General features: G+C 31.5%; 1 protein-coding gene across 5 annotated transcripts in view; it reads left to right on the forward strand.

Annotated features, from left to right (window-relative positions):
• The first annotated feature begins 6,629 nt into the window (after positions 1-6,629).
• The window catches only part of LOC148618772 (uncharacterized), a 28,203-nt gene continuing 18,861 nt past the window's right edge, over positions 6,630-15,971 (forward strand). For 4 of the 5 annotated variants that reach the window (XR_015921441.1, XR_015921440.1, XM_088577976.1 and 1 more), the window contains exons 1-9: positions 6,630-6,684; positions 7,290-7,385; positions 8,813-8,861; positions 10,045-10,100; positions 10,787-10,865; positions 11,173-11,296; positions 12,253-12,428; positions 14,153-14,371; positions 14,581-14,769. Coding sequence is in view for 3 of the 5 variants with exons in the window: in XM_088577976.1 (XP_088434102.1) it covers positions 7,305-7,385; positions 8,813-8,861; positions 10,045-10,100; positions 10,787-10,865; positions 11,173-11,296; positions 12,253-12,428; positions 14,153-14,371; positions 14,581-14,769 (973 nt within the window). In the remaining 2 variants the exon portion in view is untranslated. The remainder of the gene's footprint in view (positions 6,685-7,289; positions 7,386-8,812; positions 8,862-10,044; positions 10,101-10,786; positions 10,866-11,172; positions 11,297-12,252; positions 12,429-14,152; positions 14,372-14,580; positions 14,770-15,971) is intronic. The other variant, XM_088577974.1, reaches the window with a different exon arrangement.

A 15,971-nucleotide genomic window follows, 5' to 3' on the forward strand; every position in this document is an offset into this window, starting at 1 on the left:
TATGGACAATTATGCACTATTTACCAATTTACAACTGCTATTCAAAACACAGCTTAGTACAAAAATGAGAACGGGATGCAACAAACATACAAACTTAACACAAATCAAAATACAATAATTTGGACAAAAAAAAACACACAACAACAACAAACACAAAAACAAAAATAATAGACGACGAAGTCATCATAACGGTAATTAATACAAATTTTTACTAGTTGAAAAAACAAATGCAAAATGTTCAAAGTCATTGCTTACACCTAAAAAGAAATTCTCAATTTATTAAGAAAAATAAATGTTAGTTAATATAGATCTGAAAAAAAAATTATTCTTCTATTTCCAGCAGAAATCTATGACGTAATTTCAAGTAGAATTTTTCTGTAAATATTCAATAAAAGAGTAGAGGGAAATGAACACTACAAAAAGGTTATGGCTACAAAAAATGCGTGTAAGCAAACAAATGTAGTAACTAAGACAACGAATTGTAACGGCAGTGGTGCTTAGAAATGGATGTATATGAAAACTATAATCAAGAAACAACATTTCAGAATGAAGACGAAAGGATAAAAGATTAACGTTATTGAAACTTTAACTATGGATTAGGTTAAAGGTGTAGGTTATGAATAATACCTTAAAATATCAATTTTGTTGTAAAGATATTAAAGTTGTTCATAACATATTAAAATATATAAATATAAGGAAAAGAATGTTTTGTAGCATTACTTCGTTGCAACGACGTCATAATGGTGCCACAATTATACGCCATTTAACAAAGACTGCAGTGATTTTAAATTTTATTTTTTTGTTTTTGTTTTTGTTTTTGTTTTTTTGTCGGAAGTATTTACATCCAGAAAACTATGTCCACGCCCTAAAAAATCTTTATATTTTCACATATGTGATATTCTATGTAATAACGAATGTATTCGCTAAATATAAAGTAGTTTCTTGGGTGTGAACACCGTTTCCTTGTCAGAAACGTACAATATTCACAGAATATCTTAATGCTTGTAAACTTCAAGCAATTCGTTTATCCTTACCTGCAATAATTATTACTCTGTGTTTTCTCATTTATGACGGATTGCTTAAATTAAATCTTTCAATACTTTAGGATTAATTTCAGTTGTATTTCAGGCCAATGATAGCATTTATTGCCCCTTCTCTTTAATAGTAGAAACCAACATTGGGATGGTAGTCTCTTGTATCTCAAAGTTTAATATGTTTAAAGAAATCATCTGTTAATACATGTACATGTCAAGATTTTGAAACTCGATTGAAACAAGTTTTTGACATATGTCACCAACCTTAACTAGTTTGAAGTGGTCGACAATAGTCTTTATTAGGAAATAATTAACGCTTCTTACTGATATCAATTGTATGCGTTTTTTTCTACTTTCATATTTATATTCATTTCACAAGAGATGATTGTAAAATGTGGAAATCATACGGTGTTCCGAGTCTGGAACTCTATTTTTAGCTCATTTGCAAATTTTGTTATCACGTAATTGCATTCAGAATGTTGGTTTTATAGGACATCAATGTAAGAAGAATCGTTAAATGTATAATTATGCGTGATTTTTTAAATTTTACTCTTTTATATACTTACTCTCTATTAAACTGCGTTGATGAAAAGAAAGGCAATTATAACAATAATGAGTTTAACCAAATAGGTCATTTACTTATGTATAAATTTTCAGACCATCAATTTGAAATGTGATCTTTTAGTATCCTATATTTCTTAATTATTATGCTAAGACATTTTGTTTTCTTTTAGTATCCTATATTTCTTAATTATTCTGCTTAGACATTTTGAATACATATTTATCTGGACAAGTATGATATTCTCATGTATGAAAGAACAGAACACCTCTTGGCACTTCTTATAATTTATACCCTGCTGGCTGGATTGGAACAAAGTATGGTGTTGAGATGATTGATATTTGTTAGGAGTGTATACGAAGTAAGGCATAGTTATAACTAAATTTATGACAATGTCTTCATTCTCATTTGATTATTTGTTGACTTGGGGATTAAACTACATGTTCTCAAGTTGCAAAATAGAAAACATAATATTAACTAGACATAGGACTCGAAAAAACTGTTACAGTGTTTAAATAAAATAGAAGAGATACTCGTGTGCGTTTTATTCTTCATGGATACATAGAGAAGAAGGTTAATTTATTGTTTTGTTGTTCACACTGTGTTACTTAATTGACTGGTCAAATCGTGACGAAGCAGAAATATTGAAAATGCTTCACAACAAATTGGAAAAATCTGTAAATGTGGTAAGTAAATTAACAAAATTCTATTTTCCCTAGATACTTGAATATACATCTATCTGATCACAATTAAAGTTAAAACAATAATGAAGAAATCTGCAACCATAATTGTTTTGTTAGTGTAAATGATTTTTTACAGTTATTTAACTACTTCTATAGTTCTTTGCAGAAGGTCAAATTGATAAATTTGTACTAGAAAATAAAACGTGTAAAGTTCTGAACAGTTCAATTTTCTTTTAATATAGTTACAATAATTATTTAAAAGCAAGCAACTAAACAAAATAAGAAAAATAAACAAATAGTCTAGGTGTTGCTAAATTACTGATGATCCGATTTGTCAGTTGAAACAAAAGTGAATAGTTTTCCTTTCCTCATTTGTCTACCCCGGACTTGACTTTTTATGAGCAACTCGGCGGGTGTTTCTAGAAAAGCAGAGGACGCTTACCCTACCGGTGCACCTGGTCCATCCTCCCAGTTTTTAGTTGAGACCGAGTTGCTCATTTGCTTTTATTACTTTGTTGTATGTATGATTTTAGTTACTTTATGTTCTTTGTTGTGTATGTCTGTTTTCCATGTCTGGACTTTGTCCCTGGATTACATTTTTTGATACCGCTATAGCCTTGATTCCCTTGATTACTCTTCCAGGAAATACAAGAAACTTCTTCCATAAAAGTAAGATTAAGCATGCTTTCGTATCAAATTTTACTTTTGAAAAAAAATGGAAACGATACAAAGAATGTTAAGAATTAACACTTATTTAAATAAATTGCTTCCTTGGTTTGTCAGACACAACTTAACCAAGTTCTACAATAAATATATATGCTTACAAAACTCACTAAAATAATAACTTGCAGCAAATATTGTTTAAGCCAGTAAAAGCCAAACCACGTTTTGGATTTGTATAAACTTGTGCCTCGACAAATGAAGATTCGATATAGATTAAATATGCACATAGATTTACAAGTCTAGAAAGTTTTAGACAGTAAATCAATACAAAACTGCAGAATACTACTATGCTTTATAAAAGCGAATTATAAAACTGCATATCTCGTTAATGGGACATTTTAAATTGACGCTTATAGCAAATGTATCACGAAAGTTAAGTATTTAATATTAAAAGAATAGTTTCATGAAAAAAGTCGTCATACAGACGGCCATTAATGGTTTTCCCCCTAAAAACAAAAACAAGTCAGTTGTACATATTAAGACAGAACATCGTTGTTGTCGCGGTACTTTATTGAATCATCATGTTCTAAATCTATAATTCTATTATGTTTATAAATTGAAATATGACATTAAATTCATCTTTGACGTTGTTTAAGATATCAAAAGGTGTTTTATAACTCGATGATATAATGACAATTATAAGTTTACAGTTTTATAGAGTTTTATAGAGTCATACATTCTCTTTCAATGTAAAGCCATATAAACGTATTTGGGTGGGACGAAATTCAAAATGACAATATTTGGAAAAGGTTAAAGAGAACGGTTAACCGGCACTGGGGACATCAGAGAAATCGAGAGCGACCTGCTGTGTGCGCTGTTAAATTTATACCTTTGCACTTAAAACACTGACATAAGACTTGAATGGCACAACGAACGATCCATCAATATCCGATTTCTTTTAACTTATCTACTATGCATTTTATTATGCATTCAATAAGTTGAATTATCTTTTATATTGTAATTATAAAGAAGAACGTGGAAACCGATACAATATTGACCTTTTTCCTGCCACACTATTTGTACGAGTGTACAATTGCTAGTATTTAACTTGTTCACATATCTACATCAAATACTTGAGGTTGTTATTTGTAAAAGAAGAAGCTAGTCATCATTTACGATTGATCACTTCGCTGCAGGATACTATTGAAAAAGAAGGGGAAATATCTTGTTAGGCGGACATACACAATCTCCAAAATTTTGTTGCTTGATAATGAACTAAAATGATGATAATGGACCCTCCACATTTTTTACAATATTGAAACCTGAATCATCAGGACGTCAACTCATCAAAATTGGAAATTTAATGTATGTTTATGACTAGCAAAAGAAGCACCTAGGTGGAATGTGCTGAGCAAAGGTCATATAATGTTGGTAATACATCAACGTTTCGAGTGCATCTTTAGATGAAAGATCATTTAAGTGCACCATGTCCACTTATTTACTTGACTAACTGTCTATAAAAGGTGTATATAAATTAAAGCGAACAATTTAAGTATATCATATATGTTAGTTGTCTCTATAATAAGCACTTATTGGGTCTAATACACCAGATTTAGAGCTATTTTTCAGTTCACCTTTGATACATGGATAGTTAAAAAAATAATACGCTATAATGGTGCTTTTGTAAGGACAAATATAACCTTTGCATTGACATGCATTCCGGGCATAGTTCATATATTTCTTGTTACGATTCTTTATTACAATCAATAATTTTGTTATAATGGTATCTTTCTATAAAACTCGTTTGTGTTAGTAAGATTTCAGTCGTCTTCAAGAAAAATGGTAATTTGAAATAATCCCATTTTAGATTTGCCTAAAATACACAAACAACTGTCCCCACATATTGTAACGTTTGGTGTCTTTTATTTTTACACCTTTGTTTAGCCTGGTAAACAACAATCGAAATTTATCGGTGTCTATGACTAGAACCTTTTATCATTTATTTTTGCATTCACCTCTATCGATGGTCGAGTTAGCCTTAATACTACTTAATCAGTTTATAACATTATCAGACTTTCATTTTGGACCAGTGTGACATGTGAAAAAGATTTAAACTTATATGGAAAAAAATCTGAGGAAGAATCAACTATAATACAATGAATATCAAGTTCATAAGTTATTCTGCTTTCATAAAATCCCTTATTTTTTTTAAATTTATTTTTATTTTATTATTATTATTATTATTATTATTATTTTGCATTTCGTTTCAATATACTTGTGAAGCGTCGTTTAGTGTGCATCGAAATTGTTAGTTGTCCTGTACTTATTGCTAATAGGTCGAAATAAAGTAAAGCAATCGTTAAATATTCTACAGGAAAATAATTTGTGATATTTTACAGTTATTAAATACAGTATCATATTGGTATTCCTTTCGAACCAATACAGTCACAGTTTTGCAGGTTTTGTTTGCAATAACTTCAAGGCATTTTTTTAACAAATACATATCGTAGTAGTTCTAAAGATTAGCTACATACTGAACACACTAACGAATTCGTTACAAAGCAACAGCTGGGAATCAATTACCTTTTCATACTGATTACTTTAGTTGAAATTTTTCTTGTGGTATGTATATGCCTTGCCAATGTGAAGTTAGAGACAAAAGAAATACGTTAATTGACTTTAATTTTTAAAGCTTGTCTCATGACTTCAGTCAATTTTACTGACAGACAGAAGTGTAAAATTGGTCGTTAGTAATGAAGTCATGACAGAAATTACATACATTTCCGACTTTTTTTGTGAAGTCGATGGCAGTCTTTCCCATTTTATGAGTTTGTGAAATTTGTTGTATCCTCAATATCGCATTTCATTTTTATTTTGCTTATTTTTTGGGAGTTTGTTGAATACAAACTGGACCTCACATTCCGCGTTTAATGATAGGTGTTATCCCGTTGTGGTTTTTCTTTTACCAGAATGTGACTTTTGGGGCTGTTGTCTCGTGTGCATTATTCATTACTATCAGTTTCTGGTCAATTCCTGTAACTTCACGAATTGTTTTAAATGTGTATTTCTTTTATGATAGTATCATGCATATAAATCATTATTAAGCTTACCCGAATTCAAACATAATTGAAAACGTATTCAATTGTTTATTCAGTTTATAAACCGTATGTCGGCACAACCTTGTCAGTTATTAAAGAAAATGGACCTCACATTTCGCACTTGTACTTGATTCTATAGCTGTATGCAATAAACAAAGTCTTACTTTCCCGATGAATGGAAAACTAAATTGTTCATTATTGCAATACAACACTTGATGAAGATTGAATTTGATTGAGCATTTGAAGGCAAACGTAAATTTTTCACTATCAAGAAGTATTTTAACAAACGATTTGAACCCACCTACTATTATACAAGTTATATAGATAATAGAGATTTATTTCCATGGTAGAGAGCCAGACTACCAATTGACAGTTTAAAAATTTGATGTATTTCACACAAAAGTTGTGATAAAGTAGGTTTGTATAGCAGTCACTGATAAACCCATGTTTATTAGGTCTCCACTATGTTTAATAATTCGCGTTAAGTTTGCTCGTATTGGTTTCTTCTTTTAGAAAACGTCCGCCCATTTAACACGTGAAAGCGTGTGTTATCGATATGTTTTGGTCAAACACAAATAAATACGAATTTTCCAATTTTTGTATCTGCATTTATTCCTTATATTCTTGCTACTTTTTCTAGGTTCAATGTAAGTTATTTATGAATCTTTTTTCAATTTCTGTAATCATCATATGTTAAATGCTAACTGTTAACGTTGTGTAAATTAAAGGATATATTTAAATTCAGCCAATGAAAACTGAGAAATATCAAACTAAAGATGCTTAGCACTTTACTTTGCGAAAGAAAACAAACAGCGCTTTTATTTTTCTGTTTTAGTCAATTTTTATGAGAAAAATTTCAGTATAGTGTCTATATGGATATTGTAACATGAATTATTTTGTCATAAGACATCTCTAATCGCTTGTCTATTTGCGTTTTCTTTGCCCTTTTTGGAATTGTGAAGTGACCACTGTTTAATTAAATACATATAGGGCGCTTAACAGAGATTACAGGTTTGACCCAGTCATACGTTTAACCCTAAACCCCAATTAGGAGATTAACACGATCAATGCCTTGGTCGAAAATTTGAGTGTTTGTTTTGATAGGGTAAAATGCGAACTATGGAATATCACTATCTGTGTTGCTGACTGACATGGAATTCCATTATGTAGGCTACGGATTTTATGGGACATTCTTTTTATCTTGTCCTAGATTGTTTTTATATAAATCAAATCTTCTTCCTTATTTTGATAGACAGTGTCTTGAACGATGGAAAAGGCGACGGAGAAAGTAGTGATTGTTCTGATGATATGTATTGTTAATAGCTATAGCCGTCCAACAGTGCTAGAGGTATGAATTTTATTTTCAGTGAGGTGTTCATAACTTTATGTTTGAAAAAACTGTTGTGTCATTTTTTTTTTTTTTTTCATTTCCATATTTACGTATTCAAATAAATATGTTTGCTGGCAGTATATTTCAAGGTTTCGAAATGAATGGAGTTTGTTTCGTGATATAAAAAAATACTTACATTTCAGGTACTTAAATGTGTGTCATTTAAAATATTAGGTTATACGAAAATTGAAAAAATGTAGTAGTTTCAGTAAAACAGTCTAAAGTGAATGACCGTATTAAAGAACTGCAAAAGCCAAAAATATTTATTGTGATGAAATGATTTGTCAAAAAACATGCACATAAAAATAATCCATCTGATCTTCTCGTATATCATTAAGATTGCAGTATGCTTCCATTAGAAATTTCTTGTTAGGTCCATGGGAAGCTTTAAGTACTGTCAGTACCTGATAAACATCCAGTAGTATTATAATTTATCGCCATTGTAGGAATATTCTATGCAACTTTAAAAATCTCCCATCGTTTTTTTTTTTTTAATTATTTCAGAACATAATACTTGCTCCTAAATGCAAATGTTTTCATGTCAAATCAAGGTTGGCCAAATAGAGAGAAAAAAGGTTGAATAATTATTTGTATGACAAACTATTGTTATTTTTCTATCGAATAAATTAGAAAAAAATTAAGACTTTTCTATTTTAGATTATTCAGCAGTAGATTTTTTTTGTTTGCTCCTGATATTTAGTTATTCCATATCTCGGTCTTAATCTATGTTTTTCCATTTCAATAATATTTTAAGTTTTGTCACTTTTTGTCAGTTCTAGTTATTAAAAGATAATTTCAGTTCTATTTTACGAAACAAGACAATTGTTTGTTTGCATCCTTTTGCACTTATTTTGCATTTCAACAACTTTAACACCAATTATCACTGAAACAAATTTTCATTGAAAGAAATGTTTAAAACAGAATACACAAGTCATTTCTTTTTACTTGCGAAATTTGAGGTTCTAGATTATCATAACGGCTTATATTTCCGCAACGTAGATGGAATATTATTACAATCAATTTGAAATATGTTTACGTACAAAAAGCACTATCAAAATGCCAAACAAATGTTGACTTTACACAGCCTACATTTATTTGGCAATCCGGGTCCGGGATTGCCAAATCAAACCATTCCCACTATGATTGATAAATTGCAATACATATCTTCTGTATACATTCGAATACTAATGGTATTATGTAATACGATATTATATAATTACCGATTCACGATCTCTGTACTTGACTCTAACAATGCATACATATTTTGCTTTTATTGTTTTTACTCATATGGTAGGCTAATGTAATCTTTAAAATTTTATATACGGTATAAATCATTTTAATTAATCGTTTAATTAATCAAACCGAACTTGTTTATTGTTTTGCAGTACTACAAAAATCACATGAATGATCCCACGCTAGCGGAACACAACTATGGTAAGATAATATTCCTCTCTCCTTTTAATTCACTATTGTTGGTAGAAGTTTTATAATCACTCCTCACGCCTTAATCACAATTGGTGGTAGGCTAATAATCACTATTCTCGCCTTAATCACTACTAGTGGTAGGGTAGTAAATCACTACTCTCGCTTTAATCACTATTGATGGTAGGTTAATAATCACTACTGTCGCCTTAATCAGTCTTTGAGGTAGATTAATATTCACTACTCTCGCCTTAATCAGTATTTGAGGTAGTTTAATATTCAGTACTCTCGCCCTAATTACTATTGGTGGTATGTTAATTATCACTATTCTCGCCTTAATCACTATTGGTGGTAGGTTTACAATCACTACTCTTGCCTTAATCAGAATTGGTTTAAGTTAATAATCACTACTCTCATCTTTATCACTATATGTGGTAAGTTACTAATCACCACTCTCGTCTTAATCACTATTGGTGGTATGTAAATAATAACTATCCTCGCCTTTATCATTATTGGTGGTTAGTTAATAATTACTACTTTCGTCTTAATCACTTTTGGTGGTAGGTTATTAATCAAAACTCTCGCCTTTATCACTATTGGTTTAAAGTATCTCAAGATCATCAGAACGAGGAACAGAACATCCATAATCCGGGTACAATTAGTAGACGAAGAAACACTTTATATATCACAAACTAAGTAAAAGATGAACTGAAAACTCGATGTGTCGGACAGGATAAGTGCAGTAGCAGTTACTAACTTAACATGCGACCTTATCAAAGTAACAACAGATAAAGTACTGTACGTGTTAAAAAAAGTTGGACAATCTTCTCCTTCTCTCCATTTACGTGTTAAAAAGGTGGGACAATCTTATCCTTCTCCTTATAACGCGTGTGAAGAAGTCATTGCACAAACCGCATTCCTTTTTTTTAATATATATAATAACATACATTTCATTATAAGACAAAAATTGTTGTGTATGTCTGTTTTCCATGTCTGGTCTTTGTCCCTGGATTACATTCTTTTGATTACCGATATAACCTTGGTTCCCTTGATTATTCTTTTATCCTACATACACGAGGGGTGAACAAAACAGTCATGTGCCTGCAAGGAAACATAAAAAAAATTATTCCAATTATGAATCAGCTAAATATTATAAATGGTATACATTTAGGTACTTTAACTTTATCTTTTTTAGGTAAAAATATATATGGTTTGATGGAAGGCGATGTAATAGTACGAAGAGATCACGATGTAAGTATTTAGAAGTTACAGTCATTTGAAAAGATATACCAGTGCACTTATAATTAGATTGTATACTTTATTTCATATTTCACGTTCATATGCCTGTTATTTTTCTTGTTATAATGATTTTGTCTTATTTGTTATTTGTTTCCTCTGACACTACTTGACCAATTGGAACCAAACTTGGTATGAATATATCTTTGGTTATCGTGCATAGAACTGACTTATGTATTTTTGATCGGTCGCCGTTACTTAAATAGAACAAAGGGGTCAGACAGTAGTTTTTCACATATATCTCCAAAACCGTTAGGTTTAGCAAAATTATTTCTATAGCTGAAATGACCCTTATTAATAGGCATTCAAAAGTCTTCAGGGATCAGAGTTGTCAGGTGGCTCCTTGTAAGAGTTATTGCTCTTGAAAGATGAATTTTACAGTTTTCAGCCAATATCCTGAAAACTATAATAGATAGAAACTTTCTATCGCTGAAATGATCCTCATGATAGTCCTACCATAGTTTTCTTGTGTAAAAATTGTTAAATTTATTGCTCTTTAAAGACAAACTTTACCAAGGTGATCTATTCAGGCTCCTGTGAGCCTCTTGTTTAATTTTTGCAGTTGACATTCACGAAAGTTTGAATGTATTTTGGAAAAAAAGTTACAAAAACAGTTTTTTTTTTATAATATTTTATTCCAGATTCGTCAAGCAGTTCGAAACTATCAGCAAACATGGACTACTAACATTATTCCTTATTCCTTTCAAGATGGAGCATATAGTAAGTTTATTAAAACAATCAAATAAAATAATGAATAAATAAAATAAAATAAACTTTCTAGATATGAAGTTAACGACAAAGTAGCAAACTGGTATTGAAACCGATAAAACAGTTCAAATTTGAACTGAAAATGCAGTCATAATGATCAAGAAAAAATGACCGATATCCGTTTTAAGCTTTACAAAGAAAGAGAAAAAAATGAAATAGGGGACTTAATTACTAAGATGATCAGAAAAAGCAGGACTTTTTCACATAAACCTTATTCTATTATGTCAATTATATTTATAACATGATTTGAATTTCTTAGGTCCAGATGAACAACGTTTGGTAGAGAACGTGTTTGCTTATATCATGAAAAGAACAGACCAGTGTGTTAAATTCGTTCCCAGGAAGGAGGAGAAGGACTATGTTCATATACAAAGAGATTCAGGGTACGTTCTCCATTTAGGCTGCATTAGCTGCCAAATTTGTTCAGTTTTGGTTCTACTGAGTTTTGCTGATTCAATGAAATAAGTTTGTAGTAATGCAATTGAAGCAATAAATGTCGATAATACCTACAGAATATTGTGAAAACAACGGTTTTTTTTATTATAGAAGATCGATAGCTCTGATTTAATTATTTTTCGCAATTACTTCCGAAGATTGCCGACAAGATATACACTTGGGTTAAAAATACTTTAATCTTGGTGAAAACAATAACAATAACGGATACACACGTAAGCACGTGTCTTGTTTTCATTTCATTTCATCTATTTCTTATTTAGTTTTCAAATAAATAATGACCATATTTGAGCCACATTATATCACAATACGTAAATTTCAAATGATCTTGCGTTATATTCGAACTTTTTTTTCTTTTACGGCTGGAGTCCATCGGTTTTCCTTGCCGTTGAATAACCACTTTCGCTTTGCAATCAGATTTATTATTAAAGAAGCGACCCTTACAGCACATGCGCGGATTAAGGTCACCAGAAGTCACATGCATACGAATTTATCTAGGTCGATTTTTTGTCTTGCAAGACAATAAATATATAGACTCCTATTTTATATATTTAATGCATTTTATTTGTGGATATGAAATGAAATTATACAATTTAGTAGAAATAATTCAAAGTTAAGGTATATTTCAACAGTAACAAAAATGAGAGCCAATACAGCTTTTATATTATTCTACATATCTTAATCAGTTATTTTATGGCCTTCTTTATTAAATTTAACCGTATGCATGTAGTTAATTCACAGAAAATATTAAAGAAAACTTTGTATCAACCTCCCTTCAAAGTAACTTTTAGTGCAATTTCAGATTGACACAAATGTTGTCGTTGCATACTTTGAATTTTATAAATACAAACACATACCTGTAACTGTCACTTTAATACTATTGTAGATGCTATAGCGAAGTTGGCCGGATTGGCGGAGCACAAACATTGAATATTGGAAATACATGTTTTTATCCTGGAACAATCATGCATGAAATAATGCACAGCTTAGGTTTCTGGCATGAACATACAAGACCAGACAGAGATGAATTCATTACAGTTATTGAATCGAATATCATTGCAGGTAACTTACATACGAATACAATTTAACATAAGCAAAAATACTAATATCGTCGAAAATCGTCGAATATATAACATTTTAAAGGGAAAACTAAAAGGATAATATTTTAAATTTTATATAGGGATTTTCCGTAGTGGTAGTAATTAAATGTGGATCCTGAAAACTTCGAAAGATCTTCTGGAGACAATCAGTTCAAGACTATTATCTGAATATAATAGCATTAAAACCTATGCTTTTTCACCACTGTATACTATTTCTCATACTCAGTTAAAATCCCGACTTAAAAACATTATACATCATTGTTTTTCCAAAAAGATGGTACACAAAAATACAAATATATAGTTCTTGGTAGAGATTCCTCATACTTAGTAAGAAATAATTCCAAATCATCCTCCAAATATACAGAGCTGCAAAATGCTGGAATTTTTAATCGACAACATATTTGTCCAGTGTGGTAGAAGTGTTTTTCAACAAACAGTGGCATTCCAATGGGCACAAATTGTGCTCCTTTACTTGCTGACCTATTCCTGCACTATTATGAGGCTGACTTTATAGCTGATCTGATCAGAAAGAAAGAATACCGTTTGGCTAGATCCTTTAATCTCAGTTTCCGCTATATAGATGACGTATTATCTTTAAACAATCCTAATTTCGGGGATTTGATACATCGCATCTACCCAAAAGAACTTGAGATAAAAGATACTACAGACACTGTGAAGTCAGCCTCAAATCTTGACCTACACATAGAAAGCGATGATAAAGGAAAACTATTGACCAAACTTTACGACAAACATGATGACTTTTCATTCAGAATTGTCAATTTTCATTTCATCTGTGACAACATCCCTTCGGCTTCTGCGTATGGAGTGTTCATATCACAACTCATACGTTATGCCAGAGCTTGCCGAAACTACGCAGAATTTTTGTATCGCGCTAGAACTCTAGCAAATAGGCTTCTGGAACAGGGTTTTTCTGCTACAAGATTGAAGTCATCACTACAGAAGTTATATGGTCGTCATCATAAACTCGTGGATCGTTATGGTGTATCCATCTGCACCATGAAAACCGATTGATTCAACGGGTCATAGTTTTCCTTTCCTCGTTTGTCTACCCCGGACTTGACTTTTTATGAGCAACTCGGTGTTTTGTTTCTAGAAAAGCAGAGGACGCTTACCCTACCGGTGCACCTGGTCCATGCTCCCAGTTTTTAGTGGAGTCCGAGTTGCTCGTTTGGTTTTGTTACTTTGTATGTATGATTTTAGTTACTTTATGTTCTTTGTTGTGTATGTCTGTTTTCCATGTCTGGTGTTTGTCCCTGGATTACATTTTTTGATTACCGCTATAACCTTGGTTCCCTTGATTACTCTTTCAAAAGGTAAACGTTAAAATTGTAAATATGTCTTGCAGCAATTACACATTTGGGTGATTTTGTCTACGTCATTGTATTGTGAAATGTCACGAAAACTGAAAGTGACTATCGGTATCGGAGAGGGTAATTGTAAAGCAAGGACAGATGAAGTATATCAATGGTTTGAAAATGTAGTGGAAGACGACAACATTTCGGCTCAAACAAAAATCACAACCACAATTATGTTTTCTCTATCATCATTTTGCTACTTATATAAAATAGAACGGAGGAATTTCACTATAAACGTGTTATGAAAACGGTGCACTTCCTTTCGCTTTTAGTTTTGTTTTATTCAACAATGGATGCGTTTACATTTTAGCACACTTACCAGACTACTCCAAAATGTCACCAGAAACAGTAACTTTATCAGGAAGTTACGATTATTATTCAATAATGCATTACTCAATGAGAACGTTTGCAATTAACAATGATCTTCCAACGTTTAAACCTAAGCCGGGTGTGGACACAACAAGGATTGGACAAAGAACTGATTTATCAGAAAAAGATGTACATAATATTAAAACAGTATATAAATGTGGTAAGTTCAGAACATAAATTCGTTTTTATGTTCCCTATACTAAATGTTTGAGGAAAAGTTAAATTATAGTGCCTCAATTTGTATTTTGTATAGTCAGAACAACAAAGGTAAATGATTTGACGATGAATCGATTTCTGTCCATTAAATAAATGAAATGTCTTTTTGTATTCGTTTGCCAAGTCATTAATAGATCAATTCACTTTTTGTAGACAAGCCGGCGAAGTGTTCGGATCCACCACAAATTAGAGATGGCATAATAACAAAACTATCAGACAACAATGAACCAGGATCACAAATAAGTTATGCATGTAAAAAAGGCACGCAACTTGTTGGTCCATCAGTGCGATTTTGTAGAAATGACAACAGGTGGTCAGGAGATGAACCAATGTGTATACCAGGTAAATATAACAGTAAAAAAAGTTTTGTAAGTAATAATTATATTCTTCAAACCTATGAATTGATAACTTGATTTTGTACAAAATGTTCGAATTTGATATCAAAAGAAAATAATAATAGGATAATTAATAAGAAGGAGTGAATAACCAAAATATGATCATGAGTGCCGAAGAATGCCTAGATTTAACGAGTGTGCGGAAATTGTTCCGCGCACGAGTTAAATTTTAATGCGTTCTTGGCATGAGTGATCATATTTTGGTTATTCACGATAACCAATGATTATGCTATTATATATATATATCCTCGATTATTCGTTGCTATTTTCAACATAAATTTCAAATTTTGTGAACAGCGGTTTTATATCAAAGTTGTTACGTTTTGACGGGAGAAAGCCGGAGAGTGAAATTACCGAATTTATTTCATAGTAGTGTGAATTATGGAAATTTATTACACTGGGAACATTCGATAAAACACTGCTATCTATATAATAAGCATTAATAGAACAGCATTTGTCTGCCCCGTAAGAGTGAAGGAACAGACTGGCAATCAATGGGACACAATTAATTGCCTTGGCATACCGACTGTTTTGCAAAACATGTCAACAACACTGGATAAATACGTTCGAAGACATAATTTTTACATGTCCTTTAAGGATGCACTACATTAAATCATGTTGCATGTAAGTTTGTCATTACATAATATATGCAAAACTGAAAACAATCAGACCATGATTAGAACAATGAACATGACACTAATAATAAAGGTGCTTTTTGAGTTGACCAATGAAACGGGCGAAACACAGTAAATAACACAACACGCACACAAAGTAACGAATAAAGGAGCAACTCCACTGGGATATTAACTGTGTACACAGATAAGTCATCTGCTTTTCAAGTAACGACTAACAGTTTTCCAGTTTTACTTCAAGGATGATCAACAAGGTCATGGTGCTGATCGTTAAACGTTTTAAATGATAATTAAAGTTTTGTGGTTATATAACTTTGTGTCAAAAGCTTATTTGCAAGACTTTTACCACAGTACAAAAGCCTGCATGGCTAATGGTCTGCTCTGTCATAACAAATGAGCTGGGATATAAAATCTCAATGTGCATGGGCCGACGAAATGTTGCCACAGGCATTTGGAACTATGACAGTTTTACATGAGACGTCATCACGTTTGTCGAAAAGTTTCGATATTTGTCTTA

This window comes from Perna viridis, chromosome 4 (assembly GCF_037379345.1).
Source record: "Perna viridis isolate PV_CMFRI_1.1 ecotype Kerala chromosome 4, ASM3737934v1, whole genome shotgun sequence".
NCBI classification, from domain to species: domain Eukaryota; kingdom Metazoa; phylum Mollusca; class Bivalvia; order Mytilida; family Mytilidae; genus Perna; species Perna viridis.